General features: G+C 31.6%; 7 protein-coding genes across 13 annotated transcripts; 3 read left to right on the forward strand and 4 right to left on the reverse strand.

Annotated features, from left to right (window-relative positions):
* Positions 1-732: 732 nt before the first annotated feature.
* On the forward strand, positions 733-5,275 carry LOC143361389 (1-acyl-sn-glycerol-3-phosphate acyltransferase gamma). 2 transcript variants are annotated; one of them, XM_076800742.1, is made up of 7 exons: positions 733-932; positions 2,146-2,407; positions 2,598-2,770; positions 2,859-3,020; positions 3,111-3,449; positions 3,539-3,758; positions 3,853-5,275. In XM_076800742.1, the coding sequence occupies exons 2-7, from the start codon at positions 2,227-2,229 to the stop codon at positions 3,936-3,938; spliced, it is 1,161 nt and encodes a 386-aa protein (XP_076656857.1). In that variant the 5' UTR covers positions 733-932; positions 2,146-2,226; the 3' UTR covers positions 3,939-5,275. The 2 variants fall into 2 exon arrangements, with proteins under 2 accessions (XP_076656857.1, XP_076656858.1); XM_076800743.1 differs by lacking the exon at positions 733-932 and adding an exon at positions 1,022-1,437.
* Positions 3,853-6,446, reverse strand: LOC143361396 (uncharacterized). 2 transcript variants are annotated; one of them, XM_076800756.1, is made up of 3 exons: positions 6,311-6,446; positions 5,668-5,972; positions 3,853-5,564 (listed from the first exon to the last, which is right to left on the reverse strand). In XM_076800756.1, exons 1-3 carry the CDS (start codon positions 6,329-6,331, stop codon positions 5,396-5,398), a joined length of 495 nt encoding a protein of 164 aa, XP_076656871.1. In that variant the 5' UTR covers positions 6,332-6,446; the 3' UTR covers positions 3,853-5,395. The 2 variants fall into 2 exon arrangements, with proteins under 2 accessions (XP_076656871.1, XP_076656870.1); XM_076800755.1 differs by having other exon boundaries at positions 3,853-5,567.
* Positions 6,447-7,002: 556 nt separating this feature from the next.
* Obp59a (Odorant-binding protein 59a) lies at positions 7,003-8,372 on the forward strand. The gene is made up of 6 exons (XM_076800752.1): positions 7,003-7,133; positions 7,215-7,465; positions 7,575-7,710; positions 7,772-7,807; positions 7,928-8,119; positions 8,201-8,372. Exons 1-6 carry the CDS (start codon positions 7,068-7,070, stop codon positions 8,222-8,224), a joined length of 705 nt encoding a protein of 234 aa, XP_076656867.1. The 5' UTR covers positions 7,003-7,067; the 3' UTR covers positions 8,225-8,372.
* Positions 8,373-8,733: 361 nt separating this feature from the next.
* Ist1 (increased sodium tolerance 1-like protein) lies at positions 8,734-10,572 on the reverse strand. Of its 2 annotated transcripts, XM_076800749.1 has the most exons (7): positions 10,433-10,567; positions 10,080-10,370; positions 9,725-10,001; positions 9,494-9,655; positions 9,302-9,421; positions 9,139-9,192; positions 8,734-8,997 (listed from the first exon to the last, which is right to left on the reverse strand). In XM_076800749.1, the coding sequence occupies exons 2-7, from the start codon at positions 10,346-10,348 to the stop codon at positions 8,818-8,820; spliced, it is 1,062 nt and encodes a 353-aa protein (XP_076656864.1). In that variant the 5' UTR covers positions 10,349-10,370; positions 10,433-10,567; the 3' UTR covers positions 8,734-8,817. The 2 variants fall into 2 exon arrangements, with proteins under 2 accessions (XP_076656864.1, XP_076656863.1); XM_076800748.1 differs by having other exon boundaries at positions 10,080-10,572.
* Positions 10,573-10,922: 350 nt separating this feature from the next.
* Positions 10,923-12,774, reverse strand: Chmp1 (charged multivesicular body protein 1). The gene is made up of 4 exons (XM_076800754.1): positions 12,336-12,774; positions 11,766-12,086; positions 11,557-11,701; positions 10,923-11,487 (listed from the first exon to the last, which is right to left on the reverse strand). Exons 1-4 carry the CDS (start codon positions 12,355-12,357, stop codon positions 11,376-11,378), a joined length of 600 nt encoding a protein of 199 aa, XP_076656869.1. The 5' UTR covers positions 12,358-12,774; the 3' UTR covers positions 10,923-11,375.
* A 216-nt stretch (positions 12,775-12,990) lies between these two features.
* Positions 12,991-16,582, forward strand: Tfiia-l (transcription factor IIA L). Of its 4 annotated transcripts, XM_076800746.1 has the most exons (8): positions 12,993-13,205; positions 13,630-13,764; positions 13,870-14,080; positions 14,165-14,479; positions 14,566-14,771; positions 14,878-15,021; positions 15,248-15,337; positions 15,459-16,582. In XM_076800746.1, the coding sequence occupies exons 2-8, from the start codon at positions 13,747-13,749 to the stop codon at positions 15,564-15,566; spliced, it is 1,092 nt and encodes a 363-aa protein (XP_076656861.1). In that variant the 5' UTR covers positions 12,993-13,205; positions 13,630-13,746; the 3' UTR covers positions 15,567-16,582. The 4 variants fall into 4 exon arrangements, with proteins under 4 accessions (XP_076656862.1, XP_076656861.1, XP_076656860.1 ...); XM_076800747.1 differs by lacking the exon at positions 13,630-13,764 and having other exon boundaries at positions 12,991-13,205; positions 14,201-14,479; XM_076800745.1 differs by lacking the exon at positions 13,630-13,764 and having other exon boundaries at positions 14,168-14,479.
* Positions 16,583-16,749: 167 nt separating this feature from the next.
* LOC143361388 (CCA tRNA nucleotidyltransferase 1, mitochondrial) lies at positions 16,750-19,047 on the reverse strand. Its single transcript, XM_076800741.1, has 6 exons — positions 18,728-19,047; positions 18,155-18,467; positions 17,790-18,066; positions 17,478-17,672; positions 17,046-17,402; positions 16,750-16,960 (listed from the first exon to the last, which is right to left on the reverse strand). Exons 1-6 carry the CDS (start codon positions 18,779-18,781, stop codon positions 16,771-16,773), a joined length of 1,386 nt encoding a protein of 461 aa, XP_076656856.1. The 5' UTR covers positions 18,782-19,047; the 3' UTR covers positions 16,750-16,770.
* Between the last annotated feature and the right edge of the window lie 984 nt (positions 19,048-20,031).

Below are 20,031 nucleotides of genomic sequence, written 5' to 3' on the forward strand. Positions count from 1 at the left end.
TAAAAAGATGATGCAGGTTAGTGTACAGAATTCCTCTACTGGGTGGCGCCACACATAAAGTCCGGCAAAATCTGCAAACAGCGCCATTCCTCGTGGTGGCGAAACGCTCAAGCTTGTAGCTGATTAGAGTTCGGGATTCTGCCGCTGGGTGGCGCCACGTACATCTTCGGAAAAAATGTGCAAACAGCGCCATTACCTTGTAGTGGCAAAACGCCTAAGCTCGTAGCCGATTAGCTATCGGGCTCCCACCGCCAGATGACGCTGGCGGCACCATGTCGGTTACTCAGTCGGTAACGTTTGGCTAACAGTTTGAGCGTTTTGCCGCTACGGTCTAGTGGCGTTATTTACAGATTTTCAGGAGCAGATGATTCTTGCCATTTATTGCACTACCCCTTATGGGAATATCGGTAAGAATCATTTGTTCCGCTTTTTGTTTGTTGTGAACAAATCATATGTCCTTATTAAAATTGTAAAATTCCATCTCATCTTCTGAAATATTCTGTATCATAAGAAAGGAGCATATTGTTCACCAATAAGGGCTATGGAAATATACTAAGGTGCATGCGTTGAAGAATGATCACTGTGCTGTAGACGCAATCACTCATTGAAAATTGGTTTTCGAAAAACACGGCAGTTCATCTCTACAGAAGTCCTATTGACAAGGGTTTGCTTGCCTTGATTTTATCTCATTTGAACATCTCTTCTTCTCTTTCTCGAAAGCCTGCGCATTAACAGGTGTGATATAGGATGGTGGGGATGGAAATGTGATGCCGAAGAGGTCGCCAAAGCGCGACACTGAGGAGTGTGGATGGTGTGGAGAGAGAATATCGTATAATCTTCTTGGCAACATTTTTCGCCTGGCGTTTAACTGAGCAATTTCCTTACAAAAGAGTTGGTTATAGGAACGATAGTGTAGAAATGATTTGAGACCGGTGAGTTTACTTTTTGTGCAAAGCTTATGATTTGCTTCGACTTTTATTTAGGAATGTTAGAGAAGCTTTATAAACGTATAAACTGTTTTGAAAATATTCTGCACGATTTCATATATTTCTTGAAAAATATTCGTGTTTGATTTAGCGTGTTTTCGACATACTAATGAACTATTCTACTTTATTTTGAATCGATTTTCTAATACATGAACTATGTTGTTTTCGTCGATACTATAGACTTTTGTTATTATTGGCAACAATTGCAGTAACAGTTTTATAGCACATCCCATTCAAAAGCAAACTATTTTCGTAGTCATTTGCTTCTCGTTTGGGAGTAGGTTAGGTATTGTAATTCATGTTGAAGACTATGTATGTGAAACTAGTGAAAACGAAAACATAGAAATGAACTTCAATAAATCGAAGTGAATCATCTTATGATAAGATACATGTCATGGTTTTTGTTGGTATATCTTTTTAACTCACAAAGTCGCGAAACGATGACATGCAGGTAATTATTATTGGAATTATTCAAGCTCATATTATTACATACACACTTATTGTAGAAAGGGAATTGTAACTTCTTTGTAACTATTAATACCCACATTAAGTGTTATCTATTAAGAATTTTAAGATATATTTTTAAACTGATGTTTATATAGGTGGTATGACATAAGGTGAAAATAATGAGTTAATAAAAAAATCTAATTATTCCTACCTATTGACTTTTGTAGAACATTATTCCTGACCCCTTATATAATAAATACTTTCATACTTTATCAAATTATATTTTGTTTAACTTTTATGATCACCTTAACAATAAGTACTGAAATTAAAATTTGATCTGTCATGATGATGCTTATGACATCATAAGATGACAGATAAGATAATATTTATTCAAATATCAAATTATGAAAAAAATGAATTTTCAAGGTATCATAACTTAAATGGTAATATACATTTAAATATTTTTAATGTCAAGATTATGTCAAAACTAACAATACCAACTAACAAAAGTAACTATACATTTTAATTCTTTACAAAAGATTTCATAAAGGTTTTGATTAATTTAATTTGATTATCTTGTATTCTCAAAATATAAGACACAACAAAATGAATAGTTATTAGAATAGAATATTCCTTAATTGGAATTATATTGATTAAAAACAGAATAAGATGCTGGAACTTATAATCCTTAAATTAATTTTGTTTGTTCCAGGCACAAAACACTTTGAGATCTACAAGTGATATATACATATATTTTTGCTTTATTAAACGCACAGATAAGAAATTTTGAAAGATGGGGATGCTATCAATCTTAAAGCAGTCTACAGTTATTCACCTGATGTTTGCTATAACATTTTTTACATCAGGATTGATAATCAATTTCTTCCAATGTCTTTTATACTTTGGTCTTAGGCCTTTTTCCAAATATTTTTATCGGAAGATTAACTACTATCTCTGCTATAGTTTTTATTGTCGTAAGTTAATATTTCCTGCTACATATATGATTTTCAAAATTGTGTTTAATTAGATCTTATAAATATTTTATACAATCAATTCTACTGATTTTGTTCTGCGATTTCATTTATAATTATATTGCATTTAATCTAGACAGAGTAATACTGACAATTGTAAATTGCATCTACTAAGTTTAAATTACATTTTCAGAGTTGGTATTTATGACAGATTGGTGGTCTGGGACAGGTGTAATGATGTACATAGATAAAAAGGATTTTGAAAAATATTTCGGGAAAGAGCATGGATATTTATTAATGAATCATAGCTACGAAATAGACTGGCTAATCGGATGGAGTTTTTGCGAACGACTGGGAGTGCTTGGTGTATGTATGATCGGTTAGAAAATAATACATTCATTTCGATAAGCTTCCTAAGTAGCTTCCTCGATTAGAATACGTATGTACATTTCAGAATTGCAAAGCCTATGCCAAGAAATCGATACAGTATATTCCAACATTAGGTTGGGCATTGAAATTTGCAGAAAATATATTCCTAGAAAGAAATTGGGATAAAGACAAACAAATAATTGGTTCTCAAATTGAAGAACTTGCAAATCATCCTGATGTAATATGGGTAATATTTTCCGTCTTTTTAAGTTATTTTATGTATTATCATACAATATTCATATGATCACATAACAGTTTCTATAAATTATTTATGCAGTTACTTTTGAATGCCGAAGGAACACGTTTCACGGCAAAGAAGGCAGAAGCCAGTCAGAAGTTTGCTCGCGAGAAGGGTCTTCCAGTATTAAAATACCATTTAACTCCACGAACAAAGGGTTTCACAGCAAGTGTGTCTCATATGCGAGGAAAAATTCCCGCAATTTATAATGTACAAGTAAATTTTAAACCCGACGATCCAGTAAAGCCAACGATTACAAATTTATTACTGGGCAAACGAGTTGTTGCTCATTTGTACATACAAAGGATTCCTTTGGAGGAAGTGCCAGAAAATGAAGGAGCTGCAGCTGAATGGCTTCACAAACTTTACCAAACGAAGGTACAATGCTGCATTGCCTTCTGTAGTCAATTTTAACGTATATACAATATAGAAATTTCAAATAACATTTGTTTCACTTTTCATTTCAGGATCGTATGGCAGAAAGTTTCATAGAAACTGGTGACTTCTTTGCCACAAGTGGCGTTCCCAGAACAGATTGTTTTGAATTAAAAAGGAGACCTTATACTTTCATGCATACAGTATTCTGGGCAGTGATAGTTTTAGTACCAATGCTTTATTATTTAGTCAATCTATTCTTGTCCGGTTCTACCGTTTACTTTTCCATTGGTGTGGGCATTATCTTCTTGTGTAAGTATCTTAGAAACGCACAGCTATACTTTTTGTTTAACACTTCACATTACTATTTTTTCGAACGTAATATTTACTCTCTTTTTAATTTCAGTTTATCTACTTATGCACAAAACGATAGGAATGTCTGAAATAAGTAAGAGCTCGTCCTACGGTGCTGATGATAAAAAAGCGAAGTAAGACGGAGGGAGAAGAAAGTAACAAAAGGAATACATCGTGAAAAAAATTGATATGTTTCTAGGGGCCATTTCCAAAAAGTATTATTGAATTTTATTTTTGCGTAGTGTATTCCACGTGATTTTCTTGGTACAAATCACATCATACGCAATGTTTTTAATGACCTGTGGAAGTATTTAAGTTTTATTATTGTTGATTATAACTTTTCATTTTGTTAAATCTATACAATGTGCATTGTATCGTTGATACATGTGATAGTACCATTCTTTATAGTTGGATGGGTTCTTCTGTTTAAAAAGGTTTATTTGGGAATCTTTAGGAATTCTATATGTGTGTCACATTAATTATAAAGATGCTGAGCCCAATTATTTCTACTTTTTTATACTCTCCTTTAATATTTCGGTAAATTTTATTTCTAAGAATTTTTTAGAATCTTTTGTTTGCTATTGGAAAGGTTTTTACAGTATGGAAACTGTGGGACATATTGAAATTTTCATTTACGAAATTATCGATTTCCGAAAGGTAAAGATTTCAAAAGTACACGGAGGAGAAAATGAAAGTCCAAATCGAAGAGTATTTGACATAATTACTAAGAATATGGCCTGAAATTCACGAGCGTTTTACACACACTATGCTCTTGTTCTTTGAATGCATTCGATGTTTCTTAATTGTACCGTATTATACTGTTAGCACATTTTCCGCTGTGTAATAACGACGCAACGCGTCACATATAATCAATCGCGTTGAAAATCGGACCATATTCGATCGAAAGGTGCAAGTCATTTTTTATTACGTAATATCGTTCTCAGCATGTAGCATGTTGTTGCACACTGCTTATTAATCGTTAAATGCATAAAAAATGTTTGTAATGTAAAACCAATGTAAGTACGTCTAAACTAAATATCAAGATATATTAGTTACGTATAAATACCGTGTAAAAACTGCTCGTGCTCTTCAGGCCCACGAAAAATTTAATTTATATTTAACTCTACTCGACTTATTTATTTCAAGATTATTTATATTTTATAAAGATGTCATTACCTAAAATTCAACAATTCATTATTTAAACAAGACCGACACAAGTTAATTAAGGTATGTATGTTACCTTAAATTTTTTAATTGAACTATTTTTGTAATCTGGTGTATGTTATGAGTGTGAATGTAATGCTTATACAGAAATACATACATATATATTCCCTTGTACATACATGTGTATATGTACCAACAGAACTGTTTCTTTGTTACTATTGTACTCAGATTTACATTCAACATGTCTGTACCGTTTATTTTTACTTTTCTTGTATAGCTGTTGTTATTGTTGAATAAATAATTTAACACCAGTACCTTCTTTCCTTTATATTCAATAATAATAATAATAATAATAATAATAATAACAATAATAACGTATTTGTTATATTATATGAATATTTAACTCAAGCAGGTAAATTACAAAGGTTTCGTTAATTTTTTAATGTTCGCACGTTACTCTCGTGATGTCTTTCTGTGTATCCATCGACAGGACTAGCAACATAATGAACTGTTCTCAATTTGCCTGTCGCATCATAGTAGCCATATTGCCCTTTTACAGTACCATCGGGATATCTCTCTTCTAATCTAAATTGTCTACTTCTTCTGAAAATGATCCATTACATGTTCTTAATTCAAATACATATAAATATTGATTGACATTACATATATATTTATCAAAATTTAAACTGATTTCTAAATTTACCCGTGTCCAGTATCAAATCCAAACATATAAGTTTCAGGCCCTTCGTGACCTTCTATTTGAAATTGTACCCTATCTGACTTTTTAAACGAATCCCACGGTTTCGAAAATTTCTCATTTTCATTTTCCAGATCCATAGCATTCTCTTTATCTGTTTCCAATCCATACGAGACCATTGTATTAAGTTTCGCAAATTTAGACTTCGAAGGTTCCTTAGTATTCAATGATAATTCATCGTTCTCGGAAAATCGATGATTTTTAGGCCTTGAATCGTTGGCTGTCCACACAAGAGCGACATTTATTGAAAACTAAATGAAAGAAATGGAAATACAAAGTTATGTTTACGTAGAACTATGTACGTTAATTGTTTAATTTACAATTCACGATTGCGAAGTAAACTTATGAAGCAGTATTGATCGAACGCAAGAGATCGCACGATTACCGTTTTGAATCACAAATTCTGTTTCGATCCGTGTCCCTTGTACGCATTCTCACGATTAACAATAAGGATGACTATTTCCATTCTCCTATCTTATAAAATTACCATTTTACATATTTACTAAAATAATAAATACACTCGCACATATATATATATAATACTCAATCGAGTATTTGAGTAATTTTAGAGACTTTAATCTGTACTTACAATAAAAAGTATGTAACGCATCCTGCACTATATGTTAATGTATATGTATAAAAACGAAGAAGATAAAAGATACTGACAAATCTCCTCAAATCTATCGTACATGCATTACTGTTGTATATTTTTGCTTCATCGTATCTCGAATCTTGATCTACTTTCTTTCACACTTCCTCTCTCCGCAATTTCCCCTACCTTTCTCCTTTTTTGCGATAGTTTAATGTTACTTATAGACTATCGAAGACTGCTGGCGACAGTATTATGTGTTTCATCGGTCCTTCCTAAAAATGTTAACAACTTTAAGGGAAATAGACAAACTAGTGTCATTTTTAACTCGGCTCCGCAAAAATTTACGCCGGCACTGCCCTTACCCTAGGACTATCAATTTGAAAAATAATTAGTATATTTTATATTATCGATTTCTTCATCCCGAACCCCGAAATATCCTTTTTCCTGTTTGGAAAAAATACGTTCTAATGGAGACAATGATCAATTTTATGTTCTATTCAGTCAGGATTGCGTAATTCGCGACACGCAGCGTGCGCGCACAATTGAAATAATCGTAACCGGATACATCGTGCCACCAAACTGTCGTAAACGTCCACTGAACTCAAATTCTTTTCAGATCCACCGTGACAGATATAATTAATGTCAAAATGTTTTTCCTGTTCGTTTTGCTTATATATATGCTCGACGAAACGTAGATTTGTTTCCATTGATCGTGTATCGGTTGGTCGAAGAGTAAAAAAGAGTACAATTTACCATGAAACATTTCGTTCGGCTCGCTTTGTACTGCGTGATTTTGTTCTGTCTTAATAACATAGGAGCAGTAAGTTATTTATTTAATTATTAATAGTCTTCACAGCTGTAAATCGTTGTTGTTCAAATTAATTTTTTAATCTTTTTTTAGTGTTTAAAATGTCGCACGAGAAGTCAAGAAGTAGATATGCAGTTTCAGAAAGTGTTTAAAACCTGTCTGAGACAACACGGCGGCGAAAGTACAGATACCGATGATTCGATGTCATCGGATGACGAGAGTTCCGATAGCGAGACTTCGCAAAACGATTCTAGTTCCGAAAAGATTTTTTATGATAAACATATTTTCTATAGCAATAACGATCGGTCCTCTTATAATCAATCTATGAATAATCAAAGAAACAGGTATACGATGCTAACTGATTAACATTTAAATACATAATTATAATTATAATGCTCTTTATGAGCGCGCAAAGCTATCATCGATACATGTAATAACAAATAGAAATTATAGAGATTACCAAAATACAAAAAATAATCGTAACGGAAATCGCGGAGACTCCTGGAATTCGAGGGACTCCCGGATTAAAAAGGGCGATTATAATAATGGAGATTCACGTTACGACAATAACACAGACCATGAAAAAGCGGTAAGTATTTAGCCGAAAAATATATGTAGAAACTTTATTTAATAATTTGTTTATATTTCAGTGCGTCGTACAGTGTTTCTTCAATGAATTGAACGTCGTAAGTATATAAGTGAAGATATGTCTTCTAGATTATTTTATGTGCAATCAATTAAAAATTTAAGTTAGCTCTGTTTCAAATTGAAATCAAATATGACATAAACTGATGAAAAAACAATAGGTAGATCAGAAAGGTTTCCCGGACAGAGATTCGGTAATTCCATTAATGAATCAAGATATTCGAGATCCGGAATTGAAAGACTTTGTTGAAGAATCGATTATAGAATGCTTCCGTTATCTTGAATCAAATAAGAAGGATAAGTGTGAATTCTCCCAGAATCTTTTAAAGTGTTTAGCTGAGAAAGGACAACAAGTAAGTGCATACTATAGTTCATATCGCAAATTGAGAATTTTTACGTTTTTACATTGCTTCTAACAACATTTCTCATTTCAGAATTGTGAGGATTGGGACAATTAAAGGAACGAGAAAATCCATTAAAACTTCTCTATACATGTATTTTAAAAGACAAAGATATTGTGTTGAATAAATAATACGTTGAGTATTATCTTTAACTATATATTTTTTGTAGCATACAAAACAATAAAGAGAGTTTGAATACACTTTATCACAATGCGATTTTTATGCATAGTTTGCATTTAAAATGTTACAATACAATATTTACAAGCAACATTTTTAAGTGTAAGCTAACAGAAACGCAGCTACGAAAGATTATTTTTAAGCATATGAAGTATTACAAATTTACAAATACACAGATTTATTTGTTTGTAATTATGTAGTAGTAATAACCGTTATTTTAAAGATTCTATCGTTGTAACAGTGCGCACAAGAAAGAAGGCCGCATTTCGAAAATTATTCTCCTACTTTGCTCACACTCTATCTTTTTATTTAAATTACAGCGTTACGAAAGAAAGTATTTTATGCTGTTACCTGCAACGCTATTTGGGTACTTAAAGTGCAAAATACTGTACAGCGATAAAACCACAGTATTTATTTTAAATTTTTACAGTTGTACATACATAGCCTGCATGACTATGACTAAACGTATGCGATTATTTTCGTTTCTTTAAGTCTTCAAAACGCTTCATTAAATCATCAAAATCAATATCTTCGGTAGTTGTTGAATTATTTGGAGGTAAATCATTCTCTGATGGGACAGCTGGCAAATCTGGAAGCTGAAAATCATTCATCGGCATTTTCGATCGTGGTTGTGGTTTTGGTTTCTGATCAGACTGTAATAAAAAATTACAAATTAAAGTATAATAAATATTTACAAACATGGCTTTTCCAGATAAACAATAAAACAATAACAAATTAAACCAAATTGGCTGTAATACTGTTCAGTTTTATGAGCAGGTATACTGTTATCTAACCTGTTTATTTAAATCTGGTGGAAATGAAGAGTATGGTGGGGGTAAGTCATTCTCCTAAAGAAATAAATATTGTACTTTTAGTTGATATTATACAGAAAATTTCAAATTTAAGAGAAGTTATATGTTTGAAGTATTTATAGACAGTGATGTCATGATTACTCACATGTTGATTACTATTGGAGTTATCCAAAGGAATGTTGTATGAAACATTAGGAACATTTTGGGCTTTGGTTTCTGGATGTCCTGGAGGAGTAACAAATCCAATTGCCCCTTTTTCTGAGTTCTAAGAAAGTAAATTAATAGCAAGTTTTTTTAGTTAAAAAACAAGCTGTTTACACAAGTGAGCATCACTTACTATGAGGTTTGATGTAGGATCTGGTACCAGTGGAGTTTGTGGGAATCCAATAAATCCAATTGGTTGTGGCATACTACCTCCAGAAGCGGTATCTAAATTATTCCTTGCTTCTCCATTACCTCCAATGTCTATCAACAGTGCATCTTGTCCTTGTGCCATTACCTACAACATTGAAGTTTATACATTTACATACTGCATACAACTATCGCTATTCTACTTATCGATGCATACCTGTGGATCCGGTTCGTACGGAACATTATAATTCTTTGCAATTTCTATAAGATATTTCTCAACAAGAAGTTTGGATGGCGCTTGTACGCTCATTTTCTGCTTCAACTTTTCAGAAATACTTTCCTCTGTTTCTTCCCTGCAAGCATCTGCAAATTCTGTACCATACTTTGCTGATAGAATGTCAGCGACTACTTTCATTTCTCGAACATCAGTTTGAATTCTAGGCGCAGCCCAAATTATTGTAGAAATAGCTTCGGTTAAACCTACTTCTAACTCTCTACAAAAAAACGAAAAGCGTACAGACAATGTGATATGTGTCTAATCTTAAAATAGTAATTGCTCAAGGATCTCTTACTTCATTTGAGTAATGATTCCAAAACGCGCTAACAAAAGATCACAATACATTTCAAGCAGCTCCATAGCCTCGACCATGTAATCTTCTCTAATTATGTGTTCTACTCGAATTTTGGCTCTTTCGACTTTTCCTGCTGCAATGTAGCCAGCAATTTCTTTCCGTGCTTTTTGAGCGAGCTCGGTTTTTTCCTTTTCGAGTAATTGCATCCGATATATTGCTAGACGCAAATGCGTCTGTAACGTCTTGTACCGTCTTGCCCTTGAGAACATTTTTGCTCGGTCTTTCGTATCACTAGTATGAACAATTAGTGAAGAAATGATTATGACTATAACAAAGACCTATCATACTCTTACGTGGAAAGTTTACATATTATTCAGGGTAGGGCCTGGACATGGACACTCTTCGCGGAAAAGTTTATTAGTGTTGAGCTTGTCAAATACACCACTCGGAGCGTGACGTTATCATCTGAATATTCTGAATCACAGTGTAATTATCACTTGAGCATAGAATATACAGGATAAAATACTCTCTGCTAAAAATCAGTGATTTCCTTGCGCCACCTACACTAAAGAACGGAAGGTCCTAAAACTATATCGAGCAGAACGATCAAACTTGTTCAAGTAAATACATAAATGCAGGAAATAAATGTATGTATTTAAACTTTTATTAAAAGAAGACAAAATTGACAGATTTTATAACAAGTTCTTGTATATATTTTAACCAAATTCGTTTAATCTAAAATTTTTGTATTAAATATACAATCTGTTATAAAAATAATTAATTGTACAATGTTAATATTTTTTGTTCCAAAGTTTTGTAAAGTAATGTGCATCAAAGATATAGTTGAATTTAATTAGTTTATTGCACACTTTGTGGTGGAATTATATATTTGCACAGGTATAAAAAGAAATATTTAGTTTCATTAACCATTTTTTATGGTGACAATTAAACAAATATGTACATTAACTGAATATATATTTACCATGTTGTGCACACATACTATTTATTATGGTTAGACATGTTTAGTTGAGATTGTTAAATTTTGATTCTTGTTGAATTATGTAAGTATAAGCATTAACTATGAACTAGTATGTTTAATTATTTCGAGTAGCTTTCGTTTAAAAATAGTCGTTACAAAATAAAAGCAATATATATTTGGTTTTGAAAGTGACCAAATTATATGAAAACATTCTGTTGCCTTTTTTTACTGATTCTGTTACTAGTTACAATGGACAAGCATTAATTATTTATTTTATTTATATATCTTTGCAGTTAATAGCTTTTGTTCGTATATTACTATTCCCGGAGCCTTGCTAATCGCTGTGTAAGTTCATCCTGTTCCTGACTGACTGTAGAGGTACCTATACTACCTAACTGTCCAGATGGCAATTCCATATTCAGTTCCAAACTGTAAAAACGTATAGAATGTTATTTATTAATTAACTTATCAATGGATTAAGCCAGAAAATATATTTACCCAGCTTCATCTGCAACTTGTTGTAACAACGAGTCGACATCATTTTGCGGTACATTAGTAGTTGTAGTTTGAGACATTACATTTTCCATGTATGAACTTTGGACATCCAGATCTTCAAATTGACTTTCAAACTTATCCATTAAACCTAAAAGTAAGTCAATAATGTAATAACTGTAATTTCAATTGTTTCTACGAACTTCTATTGTTACCTGAAATCTTTTCCAAATTCATTGATTTCATTGCAGCATCCATTGCTTTAACCACTCCTGCCATTGACTGAGTAACTTTACGTGTAGTTAGAGCACTTTGTACTCTACTAGCCACTGCATCAACTCTTGCACTCATACGTAGATAATTTAGTGATTGATTGTGCTGACGAATTGCATTTTCTGCATGAATACGGGCACCTTCCATATTGTTCTTCTGAATGGCCTTTTTTATTTTAGCTTTTTCCACTTTTTCTTCTTTGTCACATTTTTTTGAATTTCTTTCTAGTTCTTTTACAGCGAACTTAAGATTAAATAAATTTTCTATACAATAATTTAGGAAAATATCTTCCTGCTGAATATGAATCTTTTAAGTAAGTGTATTCACCAATGGTTTTGGTGTTCTTTCTAACCTTCCCTTTTCCTAAACTATATTAATAAAACTATAATCATGTAACGGAGGCATATCTAACAAAGTATTTCTAATGACAAGTTCAAATGTCATTTCAAATTGTTTATGTTAAGTTTATACCTGCATATGCAAATTATGATAAATATTAAGAAAAAGGATACTTTCCATCTGAGAGACGGACATGATTGATTGTTCGGCCCCCGTTGTTACAAAATTAGTCTAATTAATGCCTTAAGCAATGCAACAGTCCCTTTCTTAGAAAAATAATGCTTAAATTGTGCTTTGACGTCAGTTGAGTTATCACTCTATCTTTGGATAAACTGTCATGTCAATTATTGACATTAACACACATGTGTGGTTAAAGCAATTACGGTCGAATGCTATCAATTTGACAGATTGTATTCAAGGCACTATTAGTCAGTATTATTACTAATCTCTAAGTAGGTTAGCATAAATGAGAAGTGAATCTTACGTAGAAAGATAAAAATTGCCAGTTAGTATGTAACCTGCTATATCAACTGAGAATACTTTTTGAGAAATTTAAAAAAAAATGTGTCTAAGCACACTTTCTTTTTGTTTAAGTAGCGTTCTACGTTTTCTGCTTTGTTAGCATCTAATTTTATTATACGATTCAATGTTGTACTCAATAGCACAGAGTATAGAAATGTTAAGATAACGTTAGCGAATCAAATTATGCAACATAGAACTGTGAACCGTACGTTTGCAAGGAAGCAATCGAAGCAACTCTACAGTTTGTGCAACAATGCTTCTAAATAGTTCTTGAAGGTTCCGCAACTTGGAGACAGGTACTTGGAACGTTAGAAGAAGTTAGATAGAAGTTTCACATCTGCAATAATACTCTGTGGTAGAATCAGGTGGAATGGGAGACGTGTCCACAGTATATAAAAGAGCGATGCTACTGCGAATCGGCTTCTGAACTGGGGCTGATTTATTCGTTGGATTATTCCTATTGTTTCTGTAATTAGACAATACGAATCATCCTCGCGATGGCCCTCAGTCAGATAAGCGTGGTGAGTAACAAATATGAGCAAAACCGACGACCAATTAAATGAACAGTTAATTATGATCATTCTAATGACGGCAATGACGATTTTTATCGTTCAATTTTGTTCTATCACCTTTGTCACTATAATCCTCATCTTTGATCCCTTTGTTGCAACGAGAATTGCAATTATATACGAAATCATAACGAATTTATATGTTATTCATAAGAACTTAATAATTATAATTCGTAAATTTTTAGATGTTAATATCAAATAATAACGTTGATACTTTAACATTGTAAAAATCATCCATAAATTTTCCAAGATTTTCTTCTGATTAATTCTTTGAGACTGAAGCTTTTTTTTTAATAATTTTAATAAGTGAGGTTAGATTAAGATTGTCTAATGCTTTTAAATTTTACTAATTTCAAGGATTTGTTTGTAACATTAGATGATGACAGCATGAAATATAGACTGTTGTAAAGAAAATTTCAATATTCTTATTTGTCATATAAAATAGAGTATAATCAGATTCTGAACTAGTTATAACATTCTAATTTTTTTAATAATGTCAAATATAATAAAGGTAGAGTGTAAACTTGGCATATTAAAGTGATTGTCTAGAAAATGATTGAGGAACCTGAATGTAACATTATTATTATTCAGTTACAACCATATGTTACTGTTACAGCTAAAACTATACAACCATGTGATAGAAGACGTTATATCGGGTGTAAGGGAATCATTTATAGATGAAGGTGTAGACGAACAAGTGCTACTGGAGCTGAAACAAATATGGGAAACAAAATTAATGACTAGCAAAGCTGTAGAAGTGAATCCAGACCCACCAGAACCTCAGGCCCCACAGATAAATACGCACAAAACTGTGCCTGTTAATAAAGGTATGTACAGAATCAAATTAGAAGAATAACACGTTTATTTAGAACGTTTAATCCAACATTTATGTGTATTGTACTTGATTTTAGCAGTAAATGTAGGAAATCATTTTGTACAACAAACAGCAGGAAATGCAATTGCGCAGCCATCATCTCAGCAGCAACAACAAGAACAGCAGCAGACACAGCAACCACAACAGCAAACACAAACACAAACCCAAACACATTCGACCACAGCTGTCATGCAACAACATACTAGTACACCAGTCCAACAATTGGTAACGTCTACATCTGCAGTACTGGATCGGCAAGTTCCTATCCAAATCACTTTACCACCGCAAACTGGTGTGCCAGATGCACCGCAAAGAATACTGACTATACATGTTCCTGCATCAGCAATTCAAGGTATACAGAAATAAATTTATGTGTGACATTCGAACTAACTATTTCAGTAATGAATATGTAAGTAATGGAATTGCATCTATTTTTAGGTAACCAGCTGCATACAATTCTGACAGGTCCAGTTATCTCAGCTGCAATGGGATTACCAGCAAATTTGGCTTCCACACTGCTCCAACAGCATGTCAATTCCACCCTTCAGGGTCAAGCAACATTGCCTCCCCTCCAAGTAAATCAGCCACTCCAGGTTGTGACACAGAGTACAAATAATGTCTCTCAACGGCCTGTACAGAATCAGGTGATTAATAGAGATACTAGTTTGAAATCAAAAAGAATATTGTATTTCTTTTATCTATACAATGACTAAAAACGGATTTCATATTATTACTATTGTGCATATATAGAACAATATAGCACAATTAGATGGTCCACTAGCTGATTCGTCAGATGATGATGAAGAGGAGGAAGAAGAGGATAACGAAGATGAAGAAGAAGATCTTGAAGACAAAGAAGAAGAGGAAAATGATGAAGCTGCAGCAAGAGAAGAAGTATTTGAAAACTGCTAATAGCATTGTATAATTAAGGAACCTACGTACTGACAGTTGCTGAAAGAGGAGACTAATTCGTTATTGGGTATAGTCTTGCTGTTGATCGAACTAACAATGTTAGCGAATCAAATTTCGTGCAAGTCTTCTTTCCAACATCTGTCAGTACGTATGCTAGTGTTTAGGAAACTGAATGAGTTTTTTACAGCACTGTGTCTTATGATTTTAGGAGCCTTTAAATTCGGAAGATGACGTCACAGATGATGATCCGACAGATCTTTTTGATACTGATAATGTAGTCGTTTGTCAATATGATAAGGTATTTGTAACAAAAAATAAGAACTTCGTTTATTTTCGGAATAACATTATAAAAAAGCCGTACATATTTTTTAACCAACACCTTCTGAAACTAGCCAGATAATCATTAAATAAACTTTCAGATAACTAGGAGTAGAAACAAATGGAAATTCTACCTCAAAGACGGCATAATGAACCTCAATGGTAAGGATTATGTATTTCAGAAAATGAACGGGGATGCGGAATGGTGAAAACTACTTTATGAAACTACGGAAATTGACCTTGATGATGTGTTCACGTGAAGTTGATATAAAAGTTTTTCACTAGATTTGTGCTTCGACAAAAATTTCTTTCAACTTAGAAGCAACTTTTGAAGAACAAGCAGGAAATTTACTATTATTTGAAAGTTAATTCTGATAGGCTCGAATAGAGTTCTTTTGAGAGTGAAATGCATTGAAACCTACATTATTCGTATTAATAAAACCTTTATTTAAACTGTATTATGTAGTACAATTAAATCTGAGAAAGAAAACTATTTTTTTTTAATTTCAAGGCCACAACTCTTCTTTCGCAAACTTAAAATGTGTTACACAGGTAATAATCATTCCAACATTAACTACATCATAGTTAAGAACATATTATCGAGTAATTAGGGTTTCATTGCATAATCAAGAGCTCAATAATCAAGCAAATATCCTAAATTATATTTTGAGGGACCCCATTAGTGGGAATTTTTTCACGTGAGTTTAATATGTACATAGATTCTAAGGGATTGCAATCTACCACAAGTATGTGATGCTCTTAAAATAAATGTGTCTTATACTGTTAAAGATTTCAATATAAAATATTTCCTATAAGATTATACATTTGCAATGTATAATTGTTTTTCCTTTTTCTGATCCTCGTTCAAAAGCGTGATATTCTCGATTATGTATTTTTTTTTGTTTTAATTAGTTTAAAGACTTAATACGAAACATCGATCACGATTGTTGATACTGAAATTTTTATTTTAAAATATAGAAATTAATTAAATTATCATCCCCTCGTGTAAATATTTTTATTTAGTCAAAATAATAAATAAGCTAATAATTTAATGTAAAAGGTTCTTTGAATGACATATTTGTATATTTATAACATGCAAAGAACTAATGCAACAAATAAATAGAATTATTTTCAAATATTAACAACATTTATACGTACTGATAATATAACAATATATATATGTGCTGATAATGTATGTTTTGTTTTTATAAATAACTTCAAGAAATCACTATTGTAACGTTCTATAAACTTTGATTGCTGTTAAATATAAAGTTTCCGAACTTCATACTTTAATAGAAAAATGTAGTTTACAGTATTGTTATTTCCTGTTTTCAAACGAAAATTTATAAAAATTAAGTGCGTGGGAATCTGGGTTTCGAATAACACAGTATGCAAATTATAAATATGGATGTTCTATTTTTTAAGTTTATTTACATCGTTATCTTCTATTTCACTAACAATTCGTGGAACTTCTTGGAGCAATTTTTGTATATTCATTTCAAAATTTGAATCTAGCCAAACGTCTTTCAGTTTTTTAATAACTATGCCCATTAATTTTCCCTTTTTTATCTCTTTTTTCAGGTCGTTTCCATTAATTGGAAACCTAAAATAAAATACAGATTTTCATATGCAACATTAAAATAGTACTAGCCACAACATTCATCATATTTTTTAAGTAGTTACATTACCTGGGAAGTGTAAATTTTTCAAATTCTGCAGCATGTTCAAAATGTTGTTTACATTTAAGCAATTCACAAATAAAAGCCTTGCAATTATTTGTGTTTCCTTTCCAATGTACAAGAAGTCTTTTATAAAATTTCAGATCTTCTGAAGGCCTGGGTTCTATAAAACGGATCAGAAACAATCCTAAATCTCTTTCGAATGCAGACAATTTTAATCTGTTATGAAGATTCAACATTTCATCTTCTTCTTTTAACATCAGAGCAAGATAGGAGATTGTATTTAACGAAACATTTTCTTTCTTACATGCATCATAAACAGTTTCAAACCTTTTTGTGTCTAAATTTTCTGGTAATCCAACGTATCTGTGAAAACAATATATCGTTTATTATTTAACTATTATGGCCATCAGTCTCATTATAAATGAAAACATTACTTACTTTGCAATACCACATTCCAACATTTTTAGTGTCAACTCTTTTGCATAATTTCCAGAAAGAATTTTCGTCCATTCGCTCCAAATTCTTTCACCTGATATTATTTCTAGACCCTGTACATTTGCTTTTATTGCTGATATTGCTGCTTCATTATAGGCATTTGGTTTTTCTGAAATTCTTCCATAGAATCGAAAATACCTGTAGAGTAACAAAATTTCGATGTTATTTATTCTACATACATATGAGATTTTCAATTGTAATATCATTAAAAAAAATTATATTTTATATTGACTCAACATAACAATTCAGAAATACCTAAATATTCTAAGATAATCTTCATTAATTCTAACTACTGGATCTCCCACAAATACAATTTGTCTTTTCTGTAAATCGTCAAAACCAAAAAAGTAATCGTACAAATTTCCCTCAAGATCAAGAAACATAGAATTTACTGTAAAATCTCTACGAAGAGCATCTAGCTTCCAGTCTTTTGTAAATACAACTTCAGAATGTCTGCCATCTGGCTTGATATCAATTCTGAGAGTAGTTACTTCAAAATTTTCCATATCATTAATTCTTGCGGTGACTGTACCTATAAAATTGTTAATGGATGTTCAATTTCATTCTGCTAAAACCTTTTAGTTTAACTATTATAAACGATATCAATGCATTTCATTTACCATGTTTTTCTCCTTTATTATTAATCATTCTGATTTGTTCTTTTTCAAACATATCTTTCATTTCATTTGGGGTTGCATCTGTTGCAAAATCCAGATCATTTGGGGCTTTACCCATGAGAATATCTCTGACAGCACCACCAACAATTCTTATCTCATAATTTCGTTTTCTAAATAGTTCTGTTAACATTTTAAGTTCTGGAGTAAACACAGAATGAAATATAGGATCATCCAATTTTTTAACCACTGGATCATCACGGCAGGGAGGAATGTATGCACTTTTCATTGTGAGTTCTACCCAATCTTGGTATGTTCTCTTAAAATTTTTAAACATATTAATCTTTACATAAATCCTATTCAATACAATAATAATAATAAGTATAACCAAAATAAAACCATAACCTTAACATAGCAGGTACTAATACTATATTTTGATATTTATTAAAATTACATCGTTCTACAACCGAAGTCTCACGTTTCATAAACATTTAGTTTAAAAAAAAATAATTTGAACAGAACTCTGAATTTAACCTCACTAAGTAATATTATATGTGATAAAGAATAAAATACACTTACCTTCAAAAGACAACGTGATATGAAATAATTGATACGAGGTGAAATTATTAACATTATTTTGAAATTGTTTAACAACAACTTGCAACTTCGTGAAACACTTTTTGTCGCAAGTGTAGCAGTCACATTGTATCCAATATTAACGTTTGTGACGATTCATATCTCTGTGCAATTTATTATATTCTTTTACTTTATTTATTTTTTAATAATTAATAGACACGTACAGCGACTATTGCAAAAAGTTTAAATAAGTAAACAATGGAAAATATAAACGAAACATAGAATACATGTGTCAAGTTCAAGATTAATACTTTCCTATTTATGTTACATTCTACATACATACATACTAACATTCTACTGTATGTATATGTACTAATGTATGTTTACGCTGTATTATTATATTTTTCGAAATGTAAATGTAAATTAATGCTAAGTAGGAGTTAAATATGAATATAAAATATCTTTATACAATATGTTTAGTTTTGTAAATTAAATTAAATACATATTTTCTACGAAAAGGTTATCATTTTGTTATTATGCAAAAATCTGTAACATTGTACATTTTTTTTTTTTTTTTTGTTTATAAAGAATAAGTTCCTGTTGATAAAAGACACTTGTGACATGATTATAATAATTCAACTGCAATTTTTCGATAATATTAAATTCTTTATTTCTCCCTTCATTATGTATATGTACATCATTATTTAGTACAAAAGATATCACACGCACTCGCAGGCTCACTCATAATTAATCGCACCTAATGACATAATTAAATTCATAGTCAATCAATTTTTTAATGTCAACTGTTAAGTGTATTCATTTTTTAATTATCATATCTAATTGATGATTTGAAAGGGTACAAAGTATTACAAAAATTCAATGATCTAGGAATATTGTGTTCGATTCTTAAATATTTATTATATATTGTTTGAAACGGCAATCATTAGTTCTTCATTCTTACTGCTTAGAATCGCTTGTTCGTTACTGAAACGCTCATCAATATCGTCAGTGAATACTTCTTGGAGCTCTTATAGAGTTATCATGGATATTTAAAAGATGACACGTGATATGAGCGCCATCTACACAATTTTGTACTGGAGAGCAATTACCGAATTGTATACAAGGGATTTAGAAACAATTAAAATACAACGTACACAGTTATCTATTATAGAGATAAGTAGAATCAAACTCATTCTCTTTATCATGGAGTCATAAGATTCGCACAATGATCATGGTAAAAAGGTTGGACACTCTAAATACTTGAAAAACTTAATCATAAAAATATTCGATAGATGTAAGTAAGATTA

The sequence above is a fragment of the Halictus rubicundus genome, chromosome 15 (genome assembly GCF_050948215.1).
Source record: "Halictus rubicundus isolate RS-2024b chromosome 15, iyHalRubi1_principal, whole genome shotgun sequence".
Taxonomy (NCBI): Eukaryota; Metazoa; Arthropoda; class Insecta; order Hymenoptera; family Halictidae; genus Halictus; species Halictus rubicundus.

What these genes read in the sequence shown, in the direction of transcription:
- Obp59a (XM_076800752.1), top strand. Translation starts at nt 7,068, where the DNA reads ATGAAACATTTCGTTCGGCTCGCTTTGTACTGCGTGATTTTGTTCTGT. An exon ending in GTCTTAATAACATAGGAGCA is followed by an intron (nt 7,134 to 7,214) that starts GTAAGTTATTTA and finishes ATCTTTTTTTAG; the next exon opens with TGTTTAAAATGTCGCACGAG. An exon ending in TAGCTGAGAAAGGACAACAA is followed by an intron (nt 8,120 to 8,200) that starts GTAAGTGCATAC and finishes TTCTCATTTCAG; the next exon opens with AATTGTGAGGATTGGGACAA.
- Tfiia-l (XM_076800744.1), top strand. Translation starts at nt 13,182, where the DNA reads ATGGCCCTCAGTCAGATAAGCGTG. An exon ending in TCCTGCATCAGCAATTCAAG is followed by an intron (nt 14,480 to 14,565) that starts GTATACAGAAAT and finishes ATCTATTTTTAG; the next exon opens with GTAACCAGCTGCATACAATT. An exon ending in AAGCTGCAGCAAGAGAAGAA is followed by an intron (nt 15,022 to 15,247) that starts GTATTTGAAAAC and finishes TTATGATTTTAG; the next exon opens with GAGCCTTTAAATTCGGAAGA.
- Chmp1 (XM_076800754.1), bottom strand. Translation starts at nt 12,357, where the DNA reads ATGTCCGTCTCTCAGATGGAAA. An exon ending in GAATTTGGAAAAGATTTCAG is followed by an intron (nt 11,702 to 11,765) that starts GTAACAATAGAA and finishes ACTTACTTTTAG; the next exon opens with GTTTAATGGATAAGTTTGAA. An exon ending in CAAGTTGCAGATGAAGCTGG is followed by an intron (nt 11,488 to 11,556) that starts GTAAATATATTT and finishes ACGTTTTTACAG; the next exon opens with TTTGGAACTGAATATGGAAT.
- LOC143361388 (XM_076800741.1), bottom strand. Translation starts at nt 18,781, where the DNA reads ATGTTAATAATTTCACCTCGTATCAATTATTTCATATCACGTTGTCTT. An exon ending in TATCACGTTGTCTTTTGAAG is followed by an intron (nt 18,468 to 18,727) that starts GTAAGTGTATTT and finishes AAAAATTTTAAG; the next exon opens with AGAACATACCAAGATTGGGT. An exon ending in TTGGAATGTGGTATTGCAAA is followed by an intron (nt 17,403 to 17,477) that starts GTAAGTAATGTT and finishes TTGTTTTCACAG; the next exon opens with ATACGTTGGATTACCAGAAA.
- Ist1 (XM_076800748.1), bottom strand. Translation starts at nt 10,348, where the DNA reads ATGTTCTCAAGGGCAAGACGGTACAAGACGTTACAGACGCATTTGCGT. An exon ending in ACTCCAATAGTAATCAACAT is followed by an intron (nt 9,193 to 9,301) that starts GTGAGTAATCAT and finishes TTATTTCTTTAG; the next exon opens with GAGAATGACTTACCCCCACC. An exon ending in CACCAGATTTAAATAAACAG is followed by an intron (nt 8,998 to 9,138) that starts GTTAGATAACAG and finishes TTTTTATTACAG; the next exon opens with TCTGATCAGAAACCAAAACC.
- LOC143361396 (XM_076800755.1), bottom strand. Translation starts at nt 6,331, where the DNA reads ATGCGTTACATACTTTTTATT. An exon ending in TGCGTTACATACTTTTTATT is followed by an intron (nt 5,973 to 6,310) that starts GTAAGTACAGAT and finishes TCTTTCATTTAG; the next exon opens with TTTTCAATAAATGTCGCTCT. An exon ending in GGATTTGATACTGGACACGG is followed by an intron (nt 5,568 to 5,667) that starts GTAAATTTAGAA and finishes GATCATTTTCAG; the next exon opens with AAGAAGTAGACAATTTAGAT.
- LOC143361389 (XM_076800742.1), top strand. Translation starts at nt 2,227, where the DNA reads ATGGGGATGCTATCAATCTTAAAGCAGTCTACAGTTATTCACCTGATG. An exon ending in CTGCTATAGTTTTTATTGTC is followed by an intron (nt 2,408 to 2,597) that starts GTAAGTTAATAT and finishes TTACATTTTCAG; the next exon opens with AGTTGGTATTTATGACAGAT. An exon ending in ACAAACTTTACCAAACGAAG is followed by an intron (nt 3,450 to 3,538) that starts GTACAATGCTGC and finishes TTTTCATTTCAG; the next exon opens with GATCGTATGGCAGAAAGTTT.